At 37.4% G+C, this 17,400-nt stretch overlaps 2 protein-coding genes across 7 annotated transcripts in view; one reads left to right on the top strand and one right to left on the bottom strand.

Moving 5' to 3' along the window:
* The window catches only part of LOC105197832 (aryl hydrocarbon receptor nuclear translocator homolog), a 36,400-nt gene extending 23,065 nt beyond the window's left edge, over nt 1-13,335 (top strand). For 2 of the 6 annotated variants that reach the window (XM_026131558.2, XM_011164392.3), the window contains 10 exons: nt 2,811-2,971; nt 6,790-7,107; nt 7,419-7,622; nt 9,350-9,529; nt 9,634-9,792; nt 9,867-10,017; nt 10,120-10,277; nt 10,431-10,609; nt 11,261-11,405; nt 11,492-13,335. In XM_026131558.2, coding sequence (XP_025987343.1) covers nt 2,811-2,971; nt 6,790-7,107; nt 7,419-7,622; nt 9,350-9,529; nt 9,634-9,792; nt 9,867-10,017; nt 10,120-10,277; nt 10,431-10,609; nt 11,261-11,405; nt 11,492-11,706 — 1,870 coding nt within the window. In that variant the 3' untranslated portion in view covers nt 11,707-13,335. The remainder of the gene's footprint in view (nt 1-2,810; nt 2,972-6,789; nt 7,108-7,418; nt 7,623-9,349; nt 9,530-9,633; nt 9,793-9,866; nt 10,018-10,119; nt 10,278-10,430; nt 10,610-11,260; nt 11,406-11,491) is intronic. The other 4 variants (XM_039454113.1, XM_011164394.3, XM_026131557.2 and 1 more) reach the window with 4 other exon arrangements.
* Nucleotides 13,336-13,514: 179 nt separating this feature from the next.
* On the bottom strand, nt 13,515-16,279 carry LOC105197834 (U3 small nucleolar ribonucleoprotein protein MPP10). Its single transcript, XM_011164397.3, has 4 exons — nt 15,922-16,279; nt 14,364-15,693; nt 14,022-14,130; nt 13,515-13,939 (listed from the first exon to the last, which is right to left on the bottom strand). Exons 1-4 carry the CDS (start codon nt 15,993-15,995, stop codon nt 13,569-13,571), a joined length of 1,884 nt encoding a protein of 627 aa, XP_011162699.2. The 5' UTR covers nt 15,996-16,279; the 3' UTR covers nt 13,515-13,568.
* Nucleotides 16,280-17,400: the final 1,121 nt, after the last annotated feature.

Here is a 17,400-nt window from a genome sequence, read left to right as displayed (position 1 = left end):
TCTGACCTCTGACCCAGGAGTTCTCTCCCCGTCCTCCTCTTCACGGATCGCGTTCCTCTACCCCTCCATCCCCTCTCCTCTCTTGCCATGCCGCGCGCGATGCATACTCCGCTTTATACTTGCGCTTTAAGCACCGTGGCCTCTTTTAAATAGCGGGCCTCTCCCGGGGCCATCCACGACGTCGTCGAGCGTTACGGATTCCCTTGGTCCTCGAGACGAGACAATAATAACGATAACGATCGCCCGCGCGCGCAGCTCGACGAAAAAAATTGCCCCAATCGTATAATGAGAGACGTGAAAGGCGATCGACATTGAATCATGACGATTTCGCTTCTTCTTCGAAACCTATCATTTTTTTCTTCCTTGAAGTTTTGATTTGATTTCAATCTTAATAATAAATCATTGTACAAAATTTATCGATATCAAGAAATAAACAATTTAGAATCTCTATTATTATTCTGATGGCAAGAAAATTGAATTTGATTATTGTACTCACAGCTCCAAATTGTTCGAAAAGGATGGATGTCAATTTTATAATAAAACCGTAATCTAGGAGCCTATATATGATACTATATATGATACTTTGAAAACTAAACTAGATAAATTAAAATTTCTAAAATAAAACAATAGATCAAAGAAAAAGTTACGAAATACGCAAATGACGCAAATCATCTTGCTTTTCACTTCTTATTCTATTTCACTATGCAGTTCGATGTTATCGTTATCATTGGATAAATATCGTTCGCCATAAATATTAAAAATAAAAATAAATAATATAAATAATTTAATTTTTTTGCATTATATTCTCTTACATAAACATATATAGGCTCATGTCAATATGCTATCATAGATATTCATGCAAATTTTTATAAATATTTATAATTAAAATTACTACTTTCTTACTAATTTATGTTGTTATATTGACAATTGTGTCAATTTAAATTACATTTTTATAAGTATTATAAATATTTAAGTCGATTTTTAATATAAAACTAATTGTATTAAAATTTGATAATTTGTTGAATTTGCCATCTGTTTATTGTTAAAATAATCAATTGAAAATTCACATACCTAATAATAGAGTAATAGTCCTTCCATCTACTCAAAAACTCGGATTTTATTTCGAATATACATTCGGATTTTAATGAATATATGATCTGATATTCAAATCAGATGTTCGAATATTCAAATTGAATATTAAAAGTTCTAATTAAAATTCATTAGAAATTCGGGAAATTAATTTTTGGATATAAATATAGCGAAATACAGTGACACGTTTCGCACAGACTCCGTCCACACGAACCCGGCGCGGTCCGGTCCCATTGAACGGATCAATTTTATTTTTCAATATTTCATATCGCGGCCATCCAGTCGCGGGGGTAGACGCCGCGGAAAAAAAAGTTAGTGCAAACCAATCAGCATATCGATATCAAATTTTAATCTCGCACCCTGTGTATCCGGGTAGGATATCGACGTTACGGTCTGATCGCGAAACTATCCATTTCATGAACTGAACAAATTTTTTTATAATCCCGTGAACCGATCTCTTTCCTTATCCATTTCAGGGTAGGGATCCGTTCAGGAAATAGGCAGCGATCAAACTGACCAGTTCAATAAAGAACTTGTCAGTTGATACAATAATTCCTACCAGGAAGTACTCTCTACAATCATTATATACATAAATATATGTATGTGTATTATGATTGGATAACGAGTAGAGATAATTATAAGTCATCTATTCTTCAAGGAATGAAATAAAAAAAAATTTGCTTCGTGCCTAGTCCGGTCGATTGCAAATATTTATTTATGTCTCTTAACGTTGCTTCGGAGCATCGTAGAACAGGCAGGAGATGATCGATCACAAGCTAGACCGGGAGGTTCGGTTCACGAAGTTGACTTCGCGAAATGATTGGTTTCGCGAACGGGACGTAGCGCCGATAGCGAATTAACCGCCGTTCGATTTGCGCATCGGGGGATCAAGCAGGAATCCGGCTTACGTGTTGCGTGCGGATCCGCGCACGCGGGTTCTGCCTTCGCAAAGTTTCTTGGAAAATTGTCGCGAATTAAATGCCATTAAATTTACGATTTGCGCGCCGGCGATTACGCAGCTCGCCGAAGTAAAGGGAGACGTGCCTGGCCGTTACCCGCGGCGGTTACCCTCTGGTAGCGTAATAACAGGGGAGGCCTCAAATTGTGGTCTCGCCCCGATATCCTCCCCCGTCTCTAGGTGGACTACTCGAGAATTTATCGGACGAATCGATCATGGCGCCAACGACGTTCCTAACAGAGTTAATTTTAGGTAGCTTATGCGAAGTTTTAATTGGGAGCACGATGGTAAATTGATGCAAAAACTTAAGGCGCTTTCTAATGAGTGCAGATATGATCGTGATTCGTTTCTTTGCGTGAGATTTAATGAATAATGTTAATGTATTATAAAATAAAAATTATTAATAATTACTTTTTTAATCATTGATAATAATTAAAGAGGGACATAGCATAGACTTAGCGATACATTTTACAATCGAGTTAAATCCAACTAGTGTATTTTACGTGAAGCGATTACCCGCGATCGTATATAAGCGCAAAAAGCGCAATTCAACACAAATTGAATACCGTATCGCGAAGGTTATTTCACGCTATTTCCTGCGACTCTCGTAATCCCTTGCGGAGGACGCGCAAGAAACTCCTGTCTCTACGGTTGTTCCGCGTTTCAACTTCGTTGTTCGCGCCGTTTTTAGCCGTAGTAGGAGAAACCGCACGCTGGTTCCTTGAACTATGCAATTACCTCGGTTTTGTCTTGTGACTTACAGCAGGGAGAATCATTGCGAAATCGAGCGGCGGCGGCGGAACAAGATGACCGCCTACATCACCGAGCTCTCCGACATGGTGCCGACCTGCTCAGCCCTGGCCCGGAAACCCGACAAGCTCACGATTCTGAGGATGGCGGTAGCGCACATGAAAGCTCTTAGAGGTGAGTAACTTTGACCCTACGGAATCTTATTTACAATAATAATCCCTTTGCTCCTCTTCTGGAGAATTTAAAGGACCTCGAATTAAATTCTCCCAAGACTAATCTATTTTAATTAATTGAATAGATTAATCTTGAATTAATTAAGTTAATAATCAATTTTTTAGCTTATTACGTTTGCGATTGTGTAAATTGCGTAAATTTTTTTCTTGGATAATATCAGGTGAATTTTATTTTTGAATGGAGTTTTTTTATTTGAAAACACCGAGTTGTTAAGTTGTTTAATGTCGAAAATTGAAAAAGTTGAGAAAATCGTTGCTTTCAAAAGATCTCTAAGAAATATAGTAGCAAGATGTTGAAGAGCCGTCCCATTATTCGAAGTATAAAGTTCTCTGGCCGATTTTTCGTCGAAAGGTGAAAAAAACCTCGAGTGTCGATAACTTACGAGCCACTCGTAAGAGTCATAAGCCACTTGAATTTAACTTAAGTCTCGAGTCCTGGAACTCGCACGCGCCGCAAAGTCGGCAAATATTGACGGAAAATTCTTTCCTCTTGTTCTCTTCCTTTCAGTAAATTAGTACATTCTTTTAGAACTTTCGATTAGATTTGCTTTCGAAGAACGAGGATATAATTTTATTTTGTTTTATATTTTATTTAATTATTTTTATTCAGCTCTGTTTTCTTTCGCGTGTTTTATTTGTTGTAATTTCATCTCAACTAATTTACGAATGAGAGAGAGAGAGCAAACAGCTCTCTCCCCCCTCCCCTCTCCGTCTTTCCCAGCCGTCATCGATAAGGAACGGTGCAGTTTTCGATGCGGAACGTGACGATTAAGTTGCAGCGATGTTTGAGTTATCCGGCACGAGCGGCGCAGTAACTTGGACGCAACGCGAGATCTCGGTGCCTTAACGTGAAGCCGATTAAATTACGGCCGTAGCCGACCCGCCGTACGTTACTTTACGTACCTACGACTATCGATTACGCGGGGAAAACACACTCGCTTGAAGTCCCTCCCGGGTCGACGCGCGAGAACGCGGCTGGATCTCCGTCTCGACAGAGGCGAGAATTTACGAGCGCTTTTAGGATACTTGCACTGTCGACAGTAAATATCCGTGACTTCCTTGTTAGGCTAAAAACGAAAAGGCCGAAGATGTTTCGCCAGGTTTACGTCGGTTTTAGATAACTGCACGTATCAAGCGCGTGTATCTATTCAACCTGTTAAACGATTATAATATATGAGAATCTTAATGTATTAGAGATTACACACTTGTTATTATCTTCCAGAAAGAACTCACGTCAATTCCGAAATGATTAAATAGAAATGATTAATAGATAATAGAATTCTTATCGATGTTCGTGCCTGAACGAGACAGAAAAAGCCAGTGATGAAAATTATTTCACACAAAATTGTTGTTTAAAAAGCTTGAAATAATTTTCGACGTCAAAATGAAAAAGGAAATGATTTTGAAATTTTGCTGAAGACTAGTAATAAACTTAGTTGCGGAATTTTTCATATAAATTTCTGTTATTAAAAAGGAAAAAAGAAATAACAGTTAGAATTTAAAAATTTCGTAATATAGATACGAATCCATGGGGATATCTGACTGATTAACGAGGAAATTCTGAGGGAAGGGCAGATGGAGGGGAAAGAGGACGAGGGATGCACCGGAACGATCGTAATGTTGCGGCGGGCTTTCGAGAGCCGGTGGCAGTCATATCGAATGCAGCGAGCGCGATATATGCTTCCGGTGGGCACGTTGGGCGGAGTTGTGTGTCCCGTCCGTCGGCGGCTGTCCCTTTGGTAGCTCTACCGGGTATCTACCTATCTACCTGAGCCCGAGGGAGCCTGCGGCCGATGGACGCGTGCTGCGTACTGTGCGTGAACGCGCGCGTGCATATGCGCGATTCCGTCGTGATTCCATCTAGGTATTGGTGGTGCGTCGCGTTGTTTATAGCCGCTTCTCCTCTTTCCCGGCGACGAAGGCCGCTGCATACAAATCGCTCTCTCGCTCGGGGAGAGGAGGACCTCTTTGTCTCTCTCTCTCTCTCTCTCTCTCTCTCTCTCTCTCTCTCTCTCTCTCTTCTCTCTCACCTGTGAAGAGACAGAGAGGATAGGGGAGAAGGAGGAGGAGGACGCTCGTTTACGCGCGCGAACGCCCCATGCGTGCGCTATGTGGAAGAGTATTACGCGGTCGTGACGAGAGACGTACGTCAGTACCGAGCACCAACGGATTTTTTTACGACTCTGGGACGCCGGGGATAAGAACTAGCAGAAAAGAGAAGAACCGTTCGGTGAACGTCGATAAGAAAGACGACGCTATTCTGTCGCGAGAATGGACGGTGTTTTTTTTTTTTTTACGTTTGCGGTGCATCCAGCGCGGTATTATTTATATTTTGTGGATTTAAACTCGTAAAGGGACAATTTAACAATGTTAAATACGTAATAATTTTATACTCTGCAATTCTTTCTTGGGTACTGTATCATCTATAAATATTAAAATTGAAATTTGATTGAAAACATTTTTAGCCATTTGTCATTAGACTTCAAAAACTTGATAATAACGAATAATTAAATTAATATTAGATAATTGGTTATATCGAAAGCATCCGTGATAGAAATACTCAATACACCGTCTATACACAGTTGTTGTTCAACGTTAAAATATATAGTGGTGCGTTAGAATACATAGAAATGAAAATTGAACAGCTACCAGCGTGACATTGCATACTAAAAATATAGGATATATACCAAGAAGCATGTATCTCAAGCGAATTTTTTATTGACTCAATCCAATTTTACTAGATTTTTTTTAACTGCGTAAATATTTGCACTTTTATAGGAAAGGTCTTATGAATTAAAATTTTTTTTTTTTTTTTTTTTTTCAGATTATATATTTGTCAATATTTATATTTTAAAAATAATTGAAATCTATAAATGTCATATTCTTGGAATACATTCACTATACTACTATCATTGTGCTATCATTGTCACACAATTTTCTCTGCATGTAATATAATGATTGTGCGATTATCACTTTTTTCCTGAACTTTTTGAAAACGGACAATCTGAAGTTAAAACTTTTGAAGTCATTGATAATTAGTGACGAAAACTGTATATAGATTCTCTCTGCGGAAGATGTCGAGGTATAACCACGACGGTAACGTTGGACCGGTAGACATATACCACGTGGAAAGTAATGGTAACGAAGGTCACCCCGGGGGTCTTCCATAGATCTTGTTTGGAAGTCGTTAAAGTACCTCTTCGCAGAATTTCTCCGTATATCGGGGTAAAGATCGCATCGCCGGCGCGAGAGAGCCGCTCTTTCTGTCTCGCACTTCTCTCTCTCTCTCTCTTTCTCTCGGGATCCGCCGTCCGCTTTGCAATTCCGATCTTGCACCTCGATAGTTACCTCCGCTGGCGAGGTGCCCCGTCCTCATTTTTGGTACCACACCATAGCGCGCCGCGGTCTTCGCGTCTTTCCGGAGGTCAACTTCGGAAGAAGCTATCGAGAAGCGATTTCAATATTCGATAGGACACGACTTGCTTAGGAATTCGCGGAGTGCTCTCCAAGGTTTGAATCACGCTTCAAGAGCTATCGTCTCTTCCTCGACGAATTCAGTGCCGAATTCTTCCCGTCGAAGGCTCGAGCCAATAATTTTATAAGTACATTCAACTTTATTAACATGGGAAAACTGAATCTCCACGTTGTCTATGACCAATCAAATCTAGAAGCAAGCACGCTATTCGGATTATTCTCTACAAATTCTATCATCTTATCTTTGTGCCGAACACGATCGGAGTGAAATGAAATATGTTATAGGTACCGGAAATACTGCCACGGACAACGCTTACAAGCCGTCCTTCCTTACGGATCAAGAGTTAAAGCACTTGATCCTCGAAGCGGCGGATGGCTTCCTGTTTGTCGTTAGCTGTGACACGGGCAGAATCATTTACGTATCCGACTCGGTTGCGCCGGTGTTGAACTACACCCAGAGCGACTGGTTTGGTACCAGCCTCTATTCGCAGGTTCATCCCGACGATACCGAGAAAGTGCGGGAGCAGCTCAGCGCGGCGGAGCCGCAACACGGTGGCCGAGTATTAGACCTCAAGACCGGAACGGTCAAGAAGGAAGGCCAATGTAAGTATGTGCAGTTGACGATGATCCACAATTGCCCTTTAAAAAGTAAAATGTAAAAAAAACTAGACAAACGTAAGTAAAGAAGAAACGAATCTCTCTCACTCGATCCTTTGACAATTTTCAAAATTTCTACTTTGAGCCATATTATTATTAGAGAGATATTATTTTCTGTTATTTGATTATCTTATTACTACTAGACCATTTTTGCTCGTGTTTGTTAGAATTCGTATTTGAAGACAACCAATTAAGATATTTTTGGTACTTGGAAAAAATATGTTCACGGAATAAAATGATCACTTTTTCGATTACAGCCTCAATGAGACTCTGCATGGGTTCAAGAAGAGGCTTTATCTGCCGCATGAAAGTCGGGAATCTGCAGACCACAGGCGACATGGCAGCGGCACACGGGTTGCATCGTATGAAGCAAAGGAACTCCCTGGGACCACCGGCACGGGACGGCCAGAATTATGCGGTGGTGCATTGCACCGGTTATATCAAAAATTGGCCACCTACCGGTGAGTTTTACACGGGTTTCATCGTCTGTGCTGATTGTGAGTCGAAAGAACCGCACACAAGAACGGACGTTGACGATGTGCCACGATTGAGTAACGGTCTCTCTTTCTCTCTCTCTCTTTTTCTTCCTCGGTCGCGACCATGGACGTATGAAATACTTGAACCCAATATAAAGTATTTTTTTAGAGTAGGAGAATGAAATCTGAATGCCATCATGACAGTCAAAAATGGCTTCGAAAAATGGAACTTCGGAAAAATAACGTAGGGATCCATCATCAGAATCATGTAAATTTAGTGCGTTTCGATTTTTTAATGGCCTTCACTCCATTACTTTTCCAAGATTCTGTTTTCCTAAGTTCTCCGACTGTCATTGGACGGCACCCTGAGGGAGAAGAGGAAAAGTCCATCGCGACGTTATGTGATTAATCTGAAGAGTCACATTTCAAGCGTAGACTGAATCGAACGTTTTGTCCTGTCCTATATAAAATCTTTTAAAAATAGCTGATGCAACTGACAACATTTTTTATGTTAAAAAATTAATACATAAAATTAATTAATGTACTAATAAATTGTATTTAGCGTAGAAACAAAAAATGCATTTATTAGAAATGTTAGTTCAGCTGCAATATTGTCCCTTTAAACGCGTACTCTTCTGTAATTGCTTTTTCAACCTTGCTGAACATTTTTTTTTGAAGTTATACTTTTGCAAATCCTTTTTGCAAGTGCAATGTTATGATAAAAAATTCAATGTTGCATTCATATCGCATTACGATTCAAGAAAAAAAATTACTGTGTTAGTGATAAATCGCAAAATCGCACATTCCTATCCATCGCATTCGTCCTACCCCTTGAAGCTCGATTTCGATTTGCTGGGTCCAAGCCGTCCAAGTATTTCCTACGTCCATGGGTGCGACATGCAGCGGGCCCCGGCTTTCTATTTTAAAGCGGGGGAGACGTCGCGTCCGAGGAATACGAACGAACCGTTCCTGGAACACGGCGGAACGTGTCTGCCACGTGTGTACTGTAAATTAAGAACCGCTTCGAGTTGCCGTGACTGAATTTTTCGACTCTACATTTTTTATTAAATATTCCGTATTTAATTAAATGTGTCATATTTATTCTCGATCCGCTTTAGCACGCTGAAACTGGAAAAAACAACACGATGGATTTAAATATTCAAACGATAAATCTAACAATTTAAGAAAGAAAAAGAATATTATCAGATGCGCTTTTCTCACTAGTCATACGCGTTTTTCCATCTCTTCAGAGTACTCGTTTAATCGCTGAATGGAAAGTCGTCACCATTAAGAATTGCGGCGAAGTAGTAATCGGCTGTTAACATATTTGTTTAATATTCATGATCACGTGCGTAACTCTTTTTGTTCCATCAATAGCTTTGTGACGACAGTTGATTAATTCAATCTTATTGGTTACATTAAAAAAGAAAGATACACCGATGCTTCTTGCGTGTATTAAATGCAATAGAGGTGCAGTAAATCGATCGCTACGCAACTTTTAAATTTCAAAACGTACCCAATATCGATTTTTAAAAAATAGCATTTTAACATTTCGATATATTTCTATTTGATGTATATTTCACGTATGACTATTGCTTTGATATGACTATTGCTCGAAGTATCAATATTAGTAGCGTATAATTTTAGTATGTAGAATTTCTTCAAGCCGATCAACGGGAAATCATGGACTGATTCATGATTTTACGCTGTAGGTGATTTTGTTACCCCATGTGTACCAGGTGTGGGTCTAGGTGACAGAAGCGGTGTTCAAACTGGTCCAGACGGTGTGGATGAGAATGCCTCGACGCATTGCTGCCTTGTCGCCATTGGGCGATTACAGGTCACTAGCACACCAAATAATAGCGACTTAGCAGGTTCCAATAGCAATAGCGGTAAGTATCGTCTTATTAATAATTTCATTTGAAAGTTTGGTAAATTAAAATTTGTAACAAGAAACTAATCATACTTTCAATCGTAAATAATGTTTCTGTTATAGAATTTATATCACGTCACTCTGTAGAAGGTAAATTCACCTTTGTGGATCAAAGAGTCAGTGGAATTTTGGGTTATGCTCCATCGGAGCTCTTAGGTCGTGCTTGCTATGACTTTTGCCATGGGGACGATCGGGCACATATGCAGGAAAGTTTTGAACAAGGTAATGTTTTATATTGTATCTTTTATATTTTTAATTGATATTTCAATATTATTAACATGTGGCTCGCTTCCTAGTGTTGAAGCTTAAAGGACAAGTCACGTCTGTGATGTACAGATTTCGAGCTAAAAATAACGAATTTGTGTGGTTGAGGACGTCAGCATTTGCATTCTTAAATCCATTCAACGAAGATGTCGAATACATCGTCTTCACAAATACACATGCAAAGTAAGAATAGAAGTACATTAAAAATTACAAAAATATCTCGTATTACATTTCTCGTTTTTCCGTTGAGCATGGGAAAAAAATATTCGCATGTCTTTATCCCAGGTCGTTTCATCCTAGTAGCGACGGTCACACGGAGAGCGAAGCTGTACCTGCATATGGACAACCTGGTCTAGACTATTCCCTTCAAAGACATCCTGCCAGGGATCCGCTCTACACCGCGCATCATATGATGCAACATCCAGCCGCTGTGGCTACAGCCAGTAAGATGATTACGCATATTTTCTCTATTATTTCTTGCGCGTCAAACATCAAATATTAAACACGTTTTCTTCTGTTTCTTCTCCTCTATTTATATGGCCTCGTCTCCGTTCCCGAAGACGAGATGGCCAATATTGCATATATGTCATTTGCAGGTCCGCAACAACCGAGGCCGTCCAGCACACAAAATATATATCAGAGCTACGAGACGACGCAGTCGCCGATAGCTTATGGATCACCTGGACAGCAAAGTGCGTCTTCGTCGGTCTTAAGTAGGATTCAGAAGCCGGCTAATACATCTCCAACTCCGCAAGCATGGGCAATTGGAAGACAGGTAATTCTTCATTTTTTATTACATTCGAAGTTATAAAACATCTATAAGATACTGTTCGAGTAGAGTAGCACAATGGAAGCGTGCTGGGTCCATAACCCAGAGGTCCGTGGATCGTAATCGTTTTGCTATAAGATATTGTTCGTTGATCTGCAAGATATCGCTATTACTGCTTTATATGCTTTCGCTCCGATGTGGATTTTCTGTAAGATACTGGAATCTTACAGAATAATAACAACATTTAAAAAATAAGTACTTAATATCAAGATATTTAAATGTTTTATTTTTATCTGTTTTTAAACGCCTCAAATATTTCAATTTTAAATGGTATTTAAATTTAAATAACGTTTTAAATTTAGACAAAAATTAAAATAGTTTTAACAGTTTAAGAAATGGAAATAAAAATAAAACACTTTAATCTTACAATTAAACACTTCTTTTTTGAGTCATGAATAATTGATTATTGGAAAAATAAAGGAGCTTGGGTGAATTTAAACTCGGGATCCGTCGTTTCGACTGCTAATACTCTCACTGCTAGACGAAAGCTCCACTGGCATCTTGGTGTTTATTTCTCGTACATCAAGAGTCTGACTTAAGTCCTTATTATTCGGTATTTCTATATATGGTATCTTATACATCTATGTTTTCTAACAGCAACCCGTGACAGAAGGCTACCAGTACAGTCAATTAAGTCCATCGAGATCACCGAGCGGGCCGACGTATACTCAGCTCAGTAGTGGCGCTAGAACACCGGCTACACAACAATATCATGCAGTCACAACAGTGCCTAACAATCCTGGTTAGTTTTCCTTATACCTTATCTTGTTATATTTTTCAGATATTATATGAAATTGCAAATAATTAAATGTGCAAATTTGTCATCAGGTATGTGGGGTTGGCAGAGTCAACAACATCAGACTCAGCAACCGGACGGTCAGACCGGCGCTCAAGTATCTGCACAAGCGCAACCACCGCATCCTGGACAGGCCGGACCCGGCACACAGCCGCAAGAGCTGTCCGACATGCTACAGATGCTGCAAGATCAGGGCGGCTCGTCCGGCTTCGAGGAACTGAACATGTTCAACACTAGCTTTGAGTAGCAACGAGATAGACGACACGCCTCTGAAAAGCAGCTTCTGCTTTAGAGGAATTCTTTCTCTTCGGAGCTATCCCCGGCTGTTCGATATCACTTCGGAGATTTTATCTTGGGCATCGCAATCTGCACCCTCACCGTCAGCATCCGGAGGATCGCTCACGGAGAAAGGAGAAACGCGATTTAACAATTTAGCACCGCATATATAGACTTTACGCAAAAAACGATCGCACTGGGATTAGGACAGCCTAGTCTACCGGATTATTTACATATTATACATACGTATTATAGCGAGATTTTTGATTCATTGTCGTGGGTATCAGACGCTAAGTATCGAGTACGATCGTCGCGACATATGCTCTGATTGTTTGAGATAATTATCGCAATTGAGATGAGCATAGTTTCGCTACAAAAATATCATTAAAACATCAAAGGCGACTGTACCTTTATGACGGTTATTGATTAGTGCTCGAAATAAATTATAATACGCACAGATGGGCTATATTTGGCATAAGCTATAAATATAAAACGACGAATTTTACATTTATAAATTTTACATTTAAATTAAATGCGCAAACGATAAAGATAATAGTAACTGATGAATGCTTTCGAATGCTTTCAGTGATTCAGATGATTGCATTTTAATGAATCTGGAATTAAATTTAAACAATTCCAAATTTATCAAATTTGCTCATGATGGAGGTTCTTTATAAAATTTAGTAGTGAACGGCCTGTAGATGAATGGCCTTATTACAGGTATTCTAAACATGTAAGCATCTGTGCTTATTATACAAATAAATAAAATGACAATTTTAATTTTCATGACAATTTTAACTGAGGTATCATGCGATTCGATAAATATTTAACGAAAAAAAAAAATGAAAATAGTGGAAGTGTACTCTAAACAATAAGAAAAAGTATTTTTAAAAAACTTCTCAATCAAAAATCTATACACAAATCACGGTAATTTTAATACCAGCTTATCGTTAGATTTGTAAGGTTAGCTTAATTATTTTAATTTAGATCTTTGTAATTATAAACAGTGCAATCATAAATCAACACGCGACAAGAAATCGTTCGAAACATTGACAATGTACAAAAAAAAAAACTGTGTAATCCACCTTTGCTTCTCTGTGCAAGACACCGTTTTTAGATATTCTTAAAGAAAAAAATATAGATAATGTTATACATACGAATAATTGCATTTATAAGTAACCACGTGTGACTTAGCGCGTTTGTACGTGTTTTAGCAAATTTTGATGAGCACATTGAAACGAAATTACAGCATATCATGATGAATTGGGAACATTTTTCACTAATATATGGACTATACATATACGCATGATTTTTTTTAATCATCCTACATCGTGACGAGAATAGTACCATCACTTTTTGACAATAACTAATATATTGAGCCTGAAGCAGGTATCAATATTTATATGCGAATGTTAAGTATGAATTTGTCTCTATCACAAAAAGAGATTACTTCACAAATCCCTTATCCACTGTTACATATTCCTTTGCACAATATCCACGTATTATAGCGTCACAAGAAAAAATCGCGATTAATATGATTTGAAGAGCGAAGGGTGTTAGAAATGCATACGTATATCATGCAATAAAGCTATAAAAAAAATTTTAGTGTACATATGTGTCTTACATTATGCAAAGAGTGTAAAGTACTTACGTTGCTGTAAGTTCTTTAATAAGTCTAATTGCGTTCCTTTTTGCGATTATAATCAATGATAGCATAAAAAGAGGCAATAAAATATAAACAGCATGAAATCCTGTTGAAGGGCACAATGAAAAATATAATAAAATTTTTCATTTAAATCTTATTTAAACAAATAAATATATACAATACAAAGTTTATAATTTTAGTTTTATAGCTGAATTAGCGCTAGTCTTCTTTTTAGACAAACTGTCTTTTTTAATTTTAACTTTATTTTTTGCTTGATCTTGTAAATGCGTGAAAAATGCAGTCGAAGACTTTGCAACTTTGTGCGTTGATTCGTTTAATTTCGTAACGTTTCTATCTTTAGTTACTTTTTTAAGCAACGCAGCCTGTTCTTTCTTATCCTTGTACTTTTTACCAATTCCTGGTTGTAATGCTTTTAATTTCTCTTTCTTTTCTATAGCCTGTTGTTTGGCCCGTTGTCTCGACTTCTTCCGTCTTCTGTCGCGCTTCATGTCGGTTTTCGTTCGTTCTGATTTACCAATAAGATCACCGCGTTGTTTGGCTAAAAATAAGAGTTTTAGATCAAATTAAAAAATATTGTATCAAATCAACAATAATCGCATTAAATATAATATAATAAATGCCTTTAATTTCTTCAGGTGCTAATAGAGTAGCATCAGTAGTCGCGACAGGCGCCACCTCTTCCATATTAACTGCAGGCACGTTGCTAATGATAGTGATTTCTGGTTTAGCCTAAAACAAAAATCACATATATTAAAAATATTGAAAACCATTAAGAGTATCATAAAATAAACAATTTGTAAGAGACGCAAAAATTATTTATAAAAATTACAAGGATAACTTCTACTTAAAAACGTTTACTTGCTTCAGAAAAAATAATTAACTTATTGTATTAACCATCATTAAGCATTACATTTATAAAAGTTTTGATTGATTTTTAACATGTAAATCATGACAAGTCTTACCATCTTGGGAGTATAATGATAATTAGATAACGCATCCAATTTTAACATCAAAGAACGCATCATTTGTCGAATTTCATTATGCAATTGTGGTGTTGGTTCTTTCTTCTCATCGTTCTTTAAATCTAATGATTGTTTTTGTTTTAGATACTCTTTTTCATAAATTTGAGATAAACTTTCCTTGCTCTTTTCTTGATTTAATATCAATTTTTTCTTATATTCTAACGGTGTCTCAACTGGCTTAAACTTTTTCTCGACGTCGTCCCAAGCCTTATCCTTAATCCGCTGCTTAATTATATCTTCCAATTTCATAGTGGTCTCCTCGGTGATCACAGGAGCCGGCCTTCTGTTTATATCAACCACCACAAACTCTTCCAACAAGGAGTTATGAGGTCGATTTGGAGCACTCACTTCGCCCTTCAATTGCCATGGCTTCTCACTGATTGCTTCCTCCTCCAATTCCTTAATTCTCATTAGCAGCCTATCTTGACGAGCCTCCAAAGTAGATTTAGATTCTGCATCTTCTATCCTTTCTTCCTTATTTTTCTTATTATTATCTACTTTATTTTCTAAGCTATCTGTCTCGTCCGAATCATTGGTAAGATTAAATCTTACTTTTTTGACCGTTTGATCTTCTTCATCCTGTTCATCGAGATCAATTTCTTCATCCTCTAATTCTTTCTCTTCAGAATCCCTAATACTATCGCTGTGATCTGAATTTTTACTTTCGTCAGCTTGTTCATTTTCACTTTCAGGAGTATCGAAGAAATCTGCATACTTTATATATTTCTTTTCAGTGTTATCTCCAACTTCTTCCTCAGAAACATCGTTAAACATATCTACAGATTCGTCATCAGACTCAGTATTGTCCTCCCCCTGCTTCTCTTTTCTCTCTTCTTTAGTTAAATATTCATCCAGCTCTTGTAATTTGAAGAATTTGTCATCTACAATGGAGGTCTTCTTATGTTTTCTCCTCTGTAAATTACTTTTAGTTCCTATCCCTTCGTCCTCTGAGTCTTTCGTATCAAACATGCTTTCATCCTCTTGATCTAAATTGTCATTCTCAATCTGTACAGGTTCAGGTTTCCTAGAACTTATTGGAATCATCAATCTTTCATTTTCAGAAGATGTTAAAATCTCATAAAAGTGTGCTATCTCGCCCTCATTCTGCAGTTCTAATTGCTGCCAAATTTGCTCCTCATCAAAGCCTTCCGTGACTAATTTTGGTAATGCATTTGTATTTCTATAAAATTTCTCCTTTTCACAAGATTGCTCCTTGGCAAAATCATAAACATTTTTTGTAAGAGCTGTAACATCAACTTTATTCTTCCCACTAAAATTAAAAAAAATTCAAAACATTCTAATAAAATTTTTTAAGTTTTATGCAAATTTTTACTTTATACTTGATGTGTACAAATTTTTGTTATAAAATTTAAATACTCCAACATTATATTTTTAAATTATTAGTAATTGTTTTTTTATACACCTGAAATTATTTTTCTGAGTTTGGAGCATCTTAGGTTAAGGAATAAATATCAAAATTTTATAACACTTTACTTACCTTTTTATTTGTTCTAATGATCTAATACTACCAAGCGTGGATACAATATTATCAAGAACGTCGATGTTAGCCATCACATTAACAAAATCATTAAATTAATATTATTACAAATGAAAAATCAAAACCACGTGTATCTGTATGCTTGTTGTTTCTTGATTATATGATCTTAAACTATTTAACAAATCGGCTAGAACCTTGCTCGTACTATTGTTTATTTTATGTGAAGTATACAAAGATTATAATGACAATTCGAAGCGTCAATTAATGTCAACAAATTTCAAAAATTTCTTGAATAAAATATATCCATACTAGTAGGCCTAAAGAACCTCTAGAGAGAAGGGCCTCGCACATGAAATGCATAACGTAACATAAGCAGGGGTGCGCACGATTGGACACCACCACTCACAGCGGCAGATACCTAGAGTTTTTCCGTTGGTTTGGTTAGATAAGTCAAGATGATTGGTTGGTGTCCAATCGTGCTGTGTCCAAAAGAGTGTCACCTGATTTACATAAGATTCCCATTGGTCCAGAGACCTTGGAGTCGATCATAAAACTTTTATCCCCCGGAAACGTGAAAAGTGAAAATCTCATCGACATCATAGGCTTGTTTTCTATTCCTGCACTAGACTGCACTGGAACGTTCCTTCTTGCTTTCGCTAACTTTGAAACATCTATCTATTTCATTTTAAGTGTACACTTATTTAGAGAGTTCAGGAACAGAAAACAAACGGCATGATGTAAGAAGAAAGGTGAAACAAGTAACCAGATGCGCAGTAGACCATACTCTAGACCAATCAGAACTGGGTTCAAATTTTGAGATTCAATATGGCTACGGCTGCGGTCCTGGGACGTATGTATACTTGTATTTATACATGAATCTGAGATAATTGGTGAATCGAAGAAATTCAAAGCTACTTAAAAAAAGAAGAACGTGAAGGTAAGGTTGAGACTTTATACATTAATGAAAATTGTGATTTCAAATTTTTTAAACTTGGATTAGAAGAAATTTGGAAAGTTATAAGAATGAGCTTATGTGTATGGCTAAATTGTTATATTTCATGTTTATAACAACAGTGTTTATTGCAACAGTGATTTGTGTTAAAGATAATAAATTTCAAGTATTTTTACATTTTTATATATTTTTTTTTTTAACAACTTCTACATTTTAAGTACGTGTGACTACATATGATTGTTTCGTATTTAAATTGCGCGAATATATTTGGACCCAAATTTCATTGGCGCATCACATCGAGCGACGCCTCTCACCGCGTATCGAGCCGCTGACGATGCGCTATTGTTTCACCTTGTTTTTTACATCATGATCTTATCCTCTATTCCTCTTTAATATTAATCTGATGTCAACATAAGATTATCCGACCGGATAAAATAAAATATCCGACTATCCGGTATTATCCGGCACGGGCAAGTATCCGACGTTTTGTGTTTGGTACAAAGAGGTTCATACCAAGAAGCAGTCGA

Source organism: Solenopsis invicta, chromosome 10 (genome assembly GCF_016802725.1).
Source record: "Solenopsis invicta isolate M01_SB chromosome 10, UNIL_Sinv_3.0, whole genome shotgun sequence".
Taxonomy (NCBI): domain Eukaryota; kingdom Metazoa; phylum Arthropoda; class Insecta; order Hymenoptera; family Formicidae; genus Solenopsis; species Solenopsis invicta.
The sequence above is the reverse complement of the archived record's forward strand: the minus strand, read 5'-3'. Positions and strand labels throughout refer to the sequence as shown.

Coding starts and splice junctions, on each gene's coding strand:
- LOC105197834 (XM_011164397.3), bottom strand. CDS start 15,995: ATGGCTAACATCGACGTTCTTGATAATATTGTATCCACGCTTGGTAGT. Junction 15,694..15,921: donor TCATTAGAACAAATAAAAAG/GTAAGTAAAGTG, acceptor TTTTAATTTTAG/TGGGAAGAATAAAGTTGATG. Junction 13,940..14,021: donor AGCACCTGAAGAAATTAAAG/GCATTTATTATA, acceptor TCTTATTTTTAG/CCAAACAACGCGGTGATCTT.